This window comes from Haliotis cracherodii, unplaced genomic scaffold, assembly GCF_022045235.1.
Source record: "Haliotis cracherodii isolate W230 unplaced genomic scaffold, xgHalCrac1.p SCAF_22, whole genome shotgun sequence".
Classification (NCBI taxonomy): domain Eukaryota; kingdom Metazoa; phylum Mollusca; class Gastropoda; order Lepetellida; family Haliotidae; genus Haliotis; species Haliotis cracherodii.
The window spans coordinates 3,886,962-3,899,860 of NW_027266278.1; the positions used below are offsets into that span (position 1 = coordinate 3,886,962).

At 41.9% G+C, this 12,899-nt stretch overlaps 1 protein-coding gene across 1 annotated transcript; it reads right to left on the bottom strand.

The window, feature by feature from the left end:
- Positions 1–215: 215 nt before the first annotated feature.
- Positions 216–11,502, bottom strand: LOC139471444 (uncharacterized transporter slc-17.2-like). Its single transcript, XM_071253808.1, has 10 exons — positions 11,326–11,502; positions 10,672–10,905; positions 9,705–9,792; positions 8,172–8,267; positions 6,611–6,735; positions 4,202–4,351; positions 2,031–2,163; positions 1,288–1,438; positions 1,085–1,178; positions 216–446 (listed from the first exon to the last, which is right to left on the bottom strand). Exons 1-10 carry the CDS (start codon positions 11,500–11,502, stop codon positions 216–218), a joined length of 1,479 nt encoding a protein of 492 aa, XP_071109909.1.
- Between the last annotated feature and the right edge of the window lie 1,397 nt (positions 11,503–12,899).

Genomic DNA, 12,899 nt, shown 5'->3' on the forward strand with positions numbered 1-12,899 from the left:
ACGATTGCTAATAGATGCAACACACGCAAACAAATAGTCCCCTATTGTCTATAGATGCAACACACATAAATAGTCCACGATCACATCAAGCATCCACCATCTTTAGCCGAACCCCACCCCAACCACAACACACAAACAAACACACACACCCTTTCCTAACACAGGCACACACACACACATCTCACTTCTGTATCAAGCACTATCTCATTCAGAAATTACAGATGAGTTGAAATGCGTGTAGTTTTCTCTTCAAGCCTGCCACTGTTGAGTTGAAGCGCACTGCTCGATACCGTCAGGACATCCTTGCTCTCCCTCACGACCACCTCCACCTTGTCCACGGCCCAGGGCTGCAGCTCCCCCCGGGCCTGGGTGCCGAACACCACAGTCCCCAGGATACAGAACCCCCCACACACGTAGAACACGTTCCGCCATTCTTCCTGGCTTTTCTGTGAGAGAGAAGTTGGTCCTTCGTTGAAACGTTAACTAGCATTATGTGGCAGTTATAATGATAAGGGTGTGTGGGTAAGTTGGGTTTAACACCCCTTAGAACCGTGTTGCAGTTAATTGTTTTACGGCGTGTCAGCTTGATGTGGGAGGAAACCAGAGTGATGCAGGTCTAATACGTTTATCAATACAGTAGAGTCCGTTTATAACGAACACGCTTATAATTATAACGAACTGACCGATATAACGAACTTATTTTTCAGTCCCGACAATTTGATGTGTAAATTATGTATATATGCTTATAACGAACTACGGTTATTACGAACAAAAAATTAGTGGTCCCTTCAAGTTCGTTAGAACCGTAGTTTCCTGTATTTTGAAACCGCTAGTGTGGGTTTGGTACAAACAAACCTAGTGACATAATCAGGAAGAAGGGAATTGGAACCCATGATTCTGGCGAATCTAAGGGACGCAAATTTGTTCATGATATATGTCCAACAACTTGTGTGTCATTTGTTATTGTCTTGAGATGCCAAATTCATTAATCATTTTAGCTATAAATTGCCAGTGAAAGTCTTATTAGCTGAAAACAAAATGCAAGCTTTTTTGCCATACTTCGAACAGTATTTACACGACTTACATTTGGAGTCAAAGCACCAGCCACCGTAGGCCCCCCAACACCCGCCACTAGTGCCATGATGGAGTTGGCCACGCCGAACAACACGCCGCCGTGCCTACAACACGAGTGAGTGAGTGAGTGAGTGAGTTGATCGACCGTTTCTCTCGTTGGCCTGTTTCTGTGTGGAAATATTATTGTAAAAATATGATTTTAATACACATTACCTAGGGGCAAAGTCCACAAAGTTCACCATAAATCCTGCAGCTCCCAAGCCAACAAACCACATAGCACATGCAAGGAGAAACACAGCGACGTAGCGGTTGTCAACGTCCACGTACCCAGTACAGACTAGACTCGCACCTGTCCCAATAAATCCTGTCGGAAAGAATAGAACACACATAACAGCGTCAACATAAGAACTCTAAAAACAGAGCTAGTTTTACCATTCAGACCATATCATAAGCATGTCTTTATGAATCACTATAAAAAAGTCATGGTGCCAGTTATTCGCATAAGGGTGAGCGTACCCTGTCCGACCCGTGTCACCCGTCACAAACACAGGCACGGGCAAGTCTTATAGAGACACTTTAGAAAGCTTTACTGGGTCCTAAAATATTGCAACCCTGATTTATAATAGGCTGGATAATCCAGGATGGGATGGGTCTTGCTTCGGAGCCCCGACAGGATGGGTGAGTGAGTGAGTATGGTTTTACGCCGTTTTTAGCAATAGTTCAGCAATATGGCTGCGGGGGACACCAGAAATGGGCATCACACATTGTACCCATGTCGGGAATCGAGCCCGGGTCTTCGGCGTGACGAGCGAACGCTTTAACCACTAGGCTACCCGACTGCCCCTTGAAGCACTGTCAGGTGCATGTTGCATTGAAGTAATATAAGTTGATACAATGCTGTCTTCTAGGACACCAAGTCGGCAAACATGGAGCGAATCAAAGAAGATTGTTCTTACCTACGCTTTGGAAGATCCTCCGTGTGGCCGTCGTGCTGAGGTATTTCCTTGACCGGAGGTAGTCCGCCAACTGACCGGCGATCAAAGAGGACACGGCCTGGCTCATATATGGGATGGAGGAAAGAAGTCCGTTCTGCAGGCCAAACAATAAATGCTTGCGTTCATCAAAACATATATCCTTTCCCTTTGTTATATGGGTTACGTTATGTTTCATGGCATTATCATTTGCAGAAACCCGAGGTCTTCCATTAGCTGTTGAAAAGAGCGAGGGCTTCTACAGATGATAATGCCCGGAAAATAGTGTTACCGTTATTTTAGGTAAAATGGATAGAATTTGTTATAAAATTAAAATAAACAACATTTTCGGTTTTGACCCACATTTACAAATATGGAAACGTCATAGAACAAACCACCCGAGCCTGTTAGTCGCCTCTTACGACAAGCATGATTTTGCTTATCATACAGTTGTGATTTACTTGACTGTATTCATTTTTTTGTGAATAAACTAGTGATGCGCTGCAGCGCGCGGTGCGTCTACGGACTACTGGCATGCTTGAAACTGGCAGACGTCAGCGTGTAGTGGCCAATACATTCAATGTTTTACAGTCTGTGATTAGCAGACTATGGAACAGGTACCAACAAACCGAAAATGTTGACGATCGAACCCGTTCAGGGTGTCCCAGGAGAACAACAAGAGTACATGATCGATTGTCCGAAACCAGGCTCCACGAAATCGAATTGCTCAAATGTCGAATCAAATTGCTGAAAACTTTCATCAGGCTTTACGGTCAGACGATTAGAAATCGTCTACAAGCATCTCATATGCATCTCCAGGCTCGACGGCCACATGTCGTGCTACCCGTTACAGATCGCCATATTTCCAACAGACGTCAAAGGTGTACTCATCCTCGGAACTGGGGTAATCGTCGTTGGTCACGTGTCATGTTTTCATATGAATCCCGATTCACTTTGCACTTTCTAAATGGGCGTGTTATCTGGCGATGTCAATCTGAGAAGTCAGATTTGGCGGTTAATCGGTTATGGTGTGGGGTGACATCACTTTGGCTGAGCTCCACTCCATTCTGTGAAGAGAAGGGTCACTCGACAGTACTATCGTGAAAATATACTGACACCCTTTGTTGTCCCATTTGCAAGGCGTATGGGTTGACGTTTTGTCTTTCAGAACGACAACGCTCCAGCCTGGTTCCCTGGGTATGATGCGCTGGCGCTACACCAGGCAATGACCGTCTCCACTAGACAAACAAACATGGCGGACACGACTGTATTCACTTTTGAAAAACGCTAAACTGGGTGGTTAAAGTTCATTTTCATGAATGCTGTTACAATATATATGTCACTAGAATTCATCAAATTGTTACTTTTAGTGAAGGAAAATATTATTCAAGCTGTTTCGAGACTCCAAAGTCGTCGTCACATCGGTGAACTGTAAGAAATGACCGGCAAATGCGGCCGATTATGCCCCGTTTTCTCCCATTGTTATATGGTGGGTTGAGCGGAATTATTGAACGTCCAGTATAATAACTGAAAAAAAATATTTTGATCCGTAATAATGGACTTTAAGGATAGGGACAAGCCTTGGTTCTGATATTTGGCCTCTGAATTTTATTTGGCATTTGTTTTGCTATTACATAATTAAATTAATCATAAGTAGATGAAAATGTTTTGAAAATAATTTTTGATTGATTTCAATCTAGTGTTTTTGAACTATGTGGGTACTTGTAACTGCATGATCCTGTGAAAAAGAGAATACACATGGATGTGTCATTGTTTAATTAAAAATAATGAACATATTCTATATTATTACCCCATGTGTACCCGGTATTTTTACATATACTATAGGGGGCACGGGTGGCCCGGTCGTCTAAGGCGCCGCGATTCGCTGTGCAGAGTTGCGTCCCTTAGGCACGCCAGAAACCTATGATTGTGGGTTCGAATCCCGGTTCGCCCCAATTATTTTTCTAGGTTTGTCAGCACCATACCCGTGCTCGTGGGTTTCACCGAAGTGGTAAACGTCTGAGACCTGCATCACTTCGAGCTTTCCTCCCACATTAACCTGACACGCCGTGATATGACTGGAATACTGTTAAAAGCGGCGTTAAACCCAACTCACTCACTCACTGACATATACTACAGTAGTTCTACATACGTACCTCGGTTATATTAAAGTTGAAGACTTCATTCATGAAAGTTGGCGCATGCGTCCTCAGAGTCTGAGTTACCCACTCTGAACAAACATGCCCAATCAAACAAGCCCACGTGGCTGCTGACGTCATCATTAACAACCATGGCGTAGGGGAAACCTATTAATGCAAGCACATGTTCCCTGAGTAGACTGAACATAACGTTTCCGGAAGTGACAAGACTGACAATATAGACTGGTAGAGAATGAACAGCTGATATAATAATCTGAAACACAAACGTAGTCATAAGGTGCGTGTTCACATTGGAGGTGAGGTGAAATGGGGTTTAACGTCGCGTCCACGATTATTGCACTTATATAGCGACGTGCATGTACGTGTGTGTGTTTGTGTGGCTGATTGTACTAGTCCGGACTGATGCCGTTTTATAGTGCTAACTCACTGAGATACCATGCCGCAGTTTAACATGAATACCCCACTCAGACACAGTATACTGACTCCGAGCCGACCAGTCCTTGTTTTAGCCCCTTAATGCCGAGCGCCAGACAGGGTAACAACAAGTACCATCTTCTAACGTCTTTTGGTATGACGCGGCCGGGGATCGAATCCCGGACCTTCCGCTCTCCGGGCGGACGCTTTACCACTAGACCACGGGGGCGGTCTGGTCACATTGGACGTCAAAACGTTTGGACTGATAACTCTGAACTCCTTCTGGCTTTTAGAGCATTTAATATACACCACTCAACATGGCATTACACAGCCATGAGTGCTTGTCGCCTTCGCTAGGGGGACACACAGACAGACTTCAGACGTCACATACAAAGTTAGTTCACGCAACTTATGATACCGGCCCTCTTACACTTGTATAGATCACTGATCCGTTCAAAACTTGATTACGGATCCATCGTCTATGGTGGAGCCTGTAAAAGTAATTTTTAAAAAACTTGATACTATCCATCACCAAGGACTGAGGCTTTGCCTTGGAGCCTTTCGCACTTCTCCTATTCCAAGTCTGTCTGTTGAAGCTGATGAGCCTTCTCTAAAACACCGCCGTCTGAAACTATCCTTACAGTACATCACTAAATTGTATTCCAATCAGTCAAATCCAGCTTTTAATTGCGTATTTAATCCACTTTACGAAGATATTTACAATAAGAAAACATCTCTTGTTCCACCACTAGGAATACGAATTAAATCAGTCGTTTCTGCTGCGAACTTTAACTTTCAGCATATAGCTCCCACACAACTTTTTTCATCGCCCCCTTGGCAAATGGTAAGGCCAGATGTAGACCTTACATAAACTAATCTGAAGAAATCTGAAAAGAATCCACTAATTTATAAACAAGAATACAATCAATTACGAAACACTTATGACACTTATAAATCTATATTTACAGATAAATCCAAGGATAGTGGCGAAGTTGCTAGTGCCACTGTCATTGGATCCAGAACAATATCATCAAGATTACCAGATAATAGTTCAATCTTCACTGCTGAAGCAAACGCTATTTTAACAGCACTAAAATATATTAAAAATCAATCAAAATATAAAGATTTCATTATTTTTTCCGATTCCCTTTCATGCCTTCAGGCTATTAAAAATATGTCTTACAAACATCCGTTATTAATTGAAATTCTTGAGTTATTTAATGATCTTGCTACTGGCCAATATGACATCGTCTTTTGTTGGTTACCAAGCCATGTTGGTATCTCTGGTAACACAAAGGCCGATGCTGCTGCTAAAGCAGCACTCAACAAATCTGTGACACCACTTCTTGTCCCATACAGTGATTATAAACCTGTTATTAGAGCTTACATTCGTGATCTAATGCAAAAGAAGTGGGACACCCAAGTTGGTATAAATAAGTTACATGCAATTAAACCAATTATCGGATATACCTTCTTGGGCTGTCAGTCCAGATTTGAAGAGATCATTATGCGACGATGTCGTATTTACCACAGCAGATATACTCATGAATATTTACTAAAAGGTGAGGATCCCCCGTTTTGCATCCCTTGTGATGAAAGAATCACAGTCAAGCATGTTCTGCTTGACTGCATTGATTTTTCCATCACAAGGGATAAATATTATAGTGTCAAAACAGTCAAGGACCTTTTTAGTCAAGTTCATTCTCATTTAGTATTGCACTTTTTAAAGGAAATTGATTTAATACATAAATTTTGATGTACATAATATGTTTTTATATATTGGTAGTGCTAATATATAACTAAGATTGTTAGTGGCTGTACCCTCGAGGGGGGTTGAAGTAGCGTAAAATCATTGTCCCCCTAAGAGCGTATGTAAGTTCCACGTCATTCGAAGTATTTTTATGCATACCAGACTTTTAAAACGTAGCATTTTTGGAAAAACTCGACATGTGTGAACTACAGCTCATAGTGTTGCAAAACTCGGTGCTTCACCTTGTGGGAGCCCCCTATACTGTCCAGGATGTAGGTTCTCTCTTCCCGTGAGATGCGGGGATGCTTGGAGGGAGTGCTGGACACGGTGATGTACCACACCCCACACCATAACACACACAGCCCACCTACACAGGTAAGACAAATATTATTTTTCTCCATAGTCATCACTGCAGCAATTCTCAATCTCTTCATTCTTTGTTTTTGTTTAACGCTAAATTGGATCGTACATGATCCTCTAAAATAGTATTTCGTCACGATATGGCTGAAATATTGCCGATGTGACGTTAAACTTTAACTCACTCACTCACTCACTAAAATAGTATTAGTTTTACTTGTGTATGATCCTCCAGTATTAGTTCCCGTGTAACTGTCAATCGTCCCCCAAAATACTTAATATAAACATTTTTTCACATCCTCCGTTTGTTTGTTTGTTTGTTGTTTAACGCAACACTCAGCAATATTATATTCCAGCTACATGACGACACTCTGTAAATAATAAAACATAGAAAATTTCATATGAGTTGACATATGTCTCCATGTGTGTGTCTAAATATTCATCTGACTTAACATCAGTGAGTGAGTGAGTTTGGTTTTATGCTTCTTTTAGCGTTAATCTAGCAACATCACACTGGGGGACACTAGATATGGGCTTCACACATTGAACCCATATGGGGAATCGAACCCGGGCCTTCGGCGTGACGGGTGAACGCTTTAACCACGAGGTTACCCAAATGCCCCTTTACAACAATAGCATTTATAATCTTCAAAAAACGAAACGCAAAACGGATATTCCCGAGACAAGAGAGTTAATTGACTTCAAAAGTCCAGTTTCCACCCTTGCCGACCTAGGCTGGAATTCCTGGGCTCGATCGTAGCGCCACCTGTCGCTTTTACGTGTTATGTCCTTTCCATGCCTCTCCTATGGACCAATCACATTCCACCTCTCGTATCACTTGCATTTGCTTCAAACAAAATGGCGGTGTAAATCCATACGCCGACGTCAACCACAACCCCACACGTTGCAGCATTTGGCTTTTGCGTTGCAGGCCGAGTGGGCTACCATTTCCAAGGATGTGATTCACAAACTCGTCTCTTCCATGGACAAGATGTGTCAGGCCGCTATCGATTCCAACGGGGGACATACGCGTTATTGATGATAACTAACCTTCACCTTGGACTTTTCCTATGTACCGATAACTGAGATGACTACAATCACCAACTGTTCTCTCCACAACATTTTGGCTCAATTCCTAGGACGGTTTCTCGTATAAATGTATTTTCCTACCGCACACAAATTTGGCTTTGCGTTTCATTTTTAGGAGTATATAAGAAAACGAATACCAGCTTCTGTTTTTTTATCTAGCGACGTGTCGATATAGATTCTTACTCCGTTATTAATCGACGTCGAAACATCAATTTTGTTATCAACACAACTGTACGTTTTCCTATTTACTCACAAACCTCTAAAATGCAACGCAAAAAAGGTAACACGAATTTAGTTTTCCTATGTTAAGACATTTAGATTATCCAGTATATACAAAATATAAACTTCATACAGAACCTGATAAATAGAACATTGAACCCCAGCCATTGTCGAAGCCGTACTCGCAGAGAAAGCCAGAAAACGCAAAAGCTGCTATAGTTCCAATCTTTGTTCCTGAAATGTGATTGTTGACAGTTAACATACAGTTATGCTATATGAATTCATCATCTCAACATTCAGGGATGATTCTACGAACAGAACATTTTTACCACACACGACATCATATACACACAATGTTGAAGACAACCCGATTCTTTCATTGTAAGATATATTAGTTTCTGGTAATAGTTTCTGGTAATTGTTTCTGGTAATAGTTTCTGGTAATAGTTGTATGATCAAAATGAACAAACTGGGAACACATACATCCGGAACGCTGTACCAAAATGAGTTTAGAATCTAAACACAGACAAGACATGTTTAGATCTAAACATGATTAGGAATGTTTTTGAACCCTAAGCGAAAAAGCGTTCTATCTAAATGCATGTTAGTCTAAACACCTGAAATGAGCTATCAACTCCCAGCAGGAACATCGCCTCAACATAACGTCTCCAAAATCTGGACATGTTTAGAATACATACATGTTTCAATAAAGTGTATAGTTAGGCAATACATCAAATATGGATAAGATGTACAATATAAATGGAAATTATATGTGTAAATCAGATTCACGGGCACTTGCATAACACATATTCTGCGGAACTCGGTTGATTGTGACAAGGTGACACTTAAGCTTGTACGACAACAGCCACCATAGCACAAATCAAGAATTAATAGTATTTCTCTCATATAGGAATTAGTGAGTGAGTATGGTTCTACGCCGCTTTTAGCAATATTCCAGCAATATCACGGCGGGGGACACCAGAAATAAGCTCCACACAATTTACCCATGTCGGGAATCGAAACCGGGTCTTCGGCGAGACGAGCGTAGCTTAATCACTAGGCTACCCGACCGTCCCTCTCATACAGGGAGCTGACAATGAAAGTTTATCTGATAACTACGAAAGACCCTTAACTTTTTTTAGTTACCACTTTTTAGGTCAGATTTGTATTTAATATCCTAGAATACGTCATGTAAATAATGCTTATCATCGGAAAATATTTAGAATATTTTCACATATGAAATATAACCCGACCGTCGGGCAGGGGGATTTGAAAATCTGGCAGCCCGAGTTGAAATCAACCCGTCTCGGACGGTCGGGCAAGCAGGTATTTCGAACACTGGACGGTCCCATCGGCAGGCATATGTTTAACACTGACATTGGTCTGTTCTTTGCGACGTAATATTTGAGTGTAACGTATTTTCTACTTTAAGTCCTGCCCCCGAGTCACTTGGGGTGTTGCTTTATCGCCTGACATTGGTTATGTAGGACGGGAAGGCTTCACAAATCTCAAAGGTACAGAAGCAAAATGTTGAAATCGATGTAAAGAAATAGAGAATCTCACCCTCGTGTCTTTTGATATCAAATATATCAACACGAGTTGATAAAAGTTGGAAAACTCCGAGGCTTGAAGTCTCTAGAAATCCTTACAGAGGAATCAAGAACGTTTCACCTGAATAGCAGATGGCCAGCAGTTTGGTCCTCTCGAGGGGGGGCGCCCATTGCCCCCACATACCGTGCACTGACGGGAAATAGACGCCCTGAAAACAGCAATAGGTCATGGAGTACATTGGGAGGAATAAATCGGCTGAACTAGGAATGAAATGGGATCTGGATATTATTGTATACATGTTTTAGGCCATAATGACCACTTGGGGATTGTTGACGATCGCCTGAAGAATTGGTCAACAACCCACTCAGACTACGATGCCAATATGCCACAAGACTCAAGGGGTGGATTTGACAGTTTTTTTTGCAGTGAACTGGGCTGATAAGCAAGCTCCTGTTTGTCCTGTGATCTAAAAAACACGTAATTCCAATCGTCAAACGTCTTCAAAACAAATTATGCAGAGATGACTGTCAGGAAGGGCCTTATGACAGTGAAGGTCAAAGGGACATCCAAGGGGAACACCTCTTGGGATCATGTTGTCAATCCACTATGCATTACGTTTTAAGGCCAATATACCGCCATCATAATGCATGCAAATATGTTTGAAGGTCAAAAGGGCATCCAAGGGGAACAACTCTTGGGATCATGTCAGTCCACTATTCATTACGTTTTAAGGCCAATATACCGCCATCATAATGGATGCAAATATGTTTGAAGGTCAAAGGGGCATCCAAGGGGAACCACTCTAACTTAAGTGTCAGGAATTTCAACGACCTGATATCGTTCATCAGCCATCATATAACCACTATCATAATGCATGCAAATATGTTTGAAGGTCAAAGGGGCATCCAAGGGGAACAACTCTTGGGATCATGTTGTCAATCCACTATGCATTAAGTATAAAGGCCAACATACCACCATCATAACGCATGCAATAATGTTAAGACTATTTTTCCAGAAAGTAAACATTTCGCCATGATCCATTAACTATCATTACAATTTCAGCTGCCACAGCCATTCATTGTGTCACCTGTGAAGCGCCAAGTATCACTCGCAGCACATACACCAGGTAGATGGACGTCCGGGCGCCGATTGGTAGAAGCAGTGTGGTGATCGATCCAATCAGCATTCCGATAAACACGACGTGCTTCCCGCCATATTTACTGGCCAGAATTCCAGCGGGAATCTGTGTAACCATATAGCCATAGAAATAGGCGCTGAGGATACCCGCTTGCTCGCTCTTCGACCAGAAGAATTCAGCATGCTAAAAATAAGATGGTTAACAATTTTACATCTTTTTTTATAATTCTTGTGGGAGTTTCTGGTATATACAGACTCTTCACTGAGTCCCAGGTGATGTAAGGTGAGATGTGATTTCGAATGAGTGAGTGAGTGAATGGTTGACTTAGTGGTTGAGTGAGTAGGGTCTTACTGACCTGCAGCAATATCCAATATCAGGGGCCTCCAGAAAAGGATAGAGTGAGTGAGTGAGTATGGTTTTTCGCCGCTTTTAGCAATATTCCAGCAGTATCACGGCACAGGACACCAGATATGGGTTTTCAAACATTGTGCCAATGTGGGGAATCGAACCCGGGTCTTCAGCATGACGAGCGATCGCCTTTATCACTAGGTTACCCAACCGCCCCAGAAACGGAGAAACGCAAAAATGAGCCATAATATGTACCTCTGAAACTGGTGATGTGGTCTTCGTGGTGTTGATGGTGTTGAGGTCGGTGTTGTTGACCATGCATACGATGGCCACACTGAGAAATGCTCTATTCGACTCTAACATCACCCCTCCGAACAGGCCAACGAATGCCAACAGCAATCTTTGTGAACAGAGGCTCCGGCCTGTGATCATACGAAAGTCATATACAAGTTTTGTTTGTTTGTTTGTTCTTTTACGCCGCACTCAGCAATATTCCAGCTATGTGACGGCGGTCTGTAAATAATCGGGTCTGGACCAGACAATCCAGAGATTGGCATCATGAGCATCGATCCACGCAATTGGGATACGATGACATGCATCAACTGACCACGACATACGACAACCATGGTCGCCTTTTAAGGCAAGCATGGGTTGCTGAAGACATGTTCTACCCCGGATCTCACATATACTTCTGGTGCGTGAAAGTTCTCTATATGAGAGTTATATGACCACAGTTTCCACATCGTTTTGGTTTTGATGACCATATATATTTACATGCATCCCTACCGTCAAAAACCAAATATATGTCATCTAAAGTTTACAGGAAAACAAAATGTGAAATGCTGGACTTCTTTACAGATAAATATAACATTTATGTGATAAATTAGGGATAGGACATTTAGGCAAGATGTAAGCAGCCCCATGGGCACTAATTGTACCCCTGATCTTGCTTATGTGATTCTGCATGCATATGAATCGGAATCGGTGCTTGGATTTGCAAAATCAAATCATGGGAATTTAACTTAAGTTTCAGGAATTTCAACGACCTGATATCGTTCATCAGCCATCAAATAGCCATTTCCAGTCCGCTGAATTATTCAACTCAACCAGAAAACGATCTTTCAATAACGATGCAGAGTGACAGGGACAACAGTAATGGGATCCCACAGTGTACCTATGTGTTGAATCGATCCTGGATCTTCGGTGAGAAGACGACCGTTTATCATCTAGGCTAACCCACCGCCCCTTCACCGGGGTGAACATTCAAGCCCTCAGTAAAGCTTCCAAAAGGTGTTATGGTAAACATGTGGAAGACATTTCCAAATTTGACATATTCTGATGCAATTCGCTGTTTGGACTTGTACAAAATGTCCACAGATGGCGAAGGATACGCGCACCATTTCGCGAACCCCTGGTGTGATCGCCGTTTGAGAGTGATTCAGAAATATTGTCCATTGTACGATTCCGACTGTATCATGAGAATGGGCTATTTTGCTATTTGCTTTCACTTTTTGACAAATTGACCTGAATCTCTGGAGAAAGCTATGTAACTATATCTATTGTCACCACGTTTAACATGGGTCAAGGAAGCAAGTTTATCATAATGTTTTTTATGTGAGTTAGTGGAGTACAATTGAAATATCAAATCTTTTTGACAGACTGAACTTGACTATTGTCAAGAATAATAATAATAAGTGCATTTATAATGCGCCAGATTCCATTCGTTTACTTCTTATATCAGATTAGCATTATTTATAACCGTATGTTTTATATGAGATGTTAGAATTATTTACAACCTTTAAATTTTGATATTTCCTGACTATTCTCAC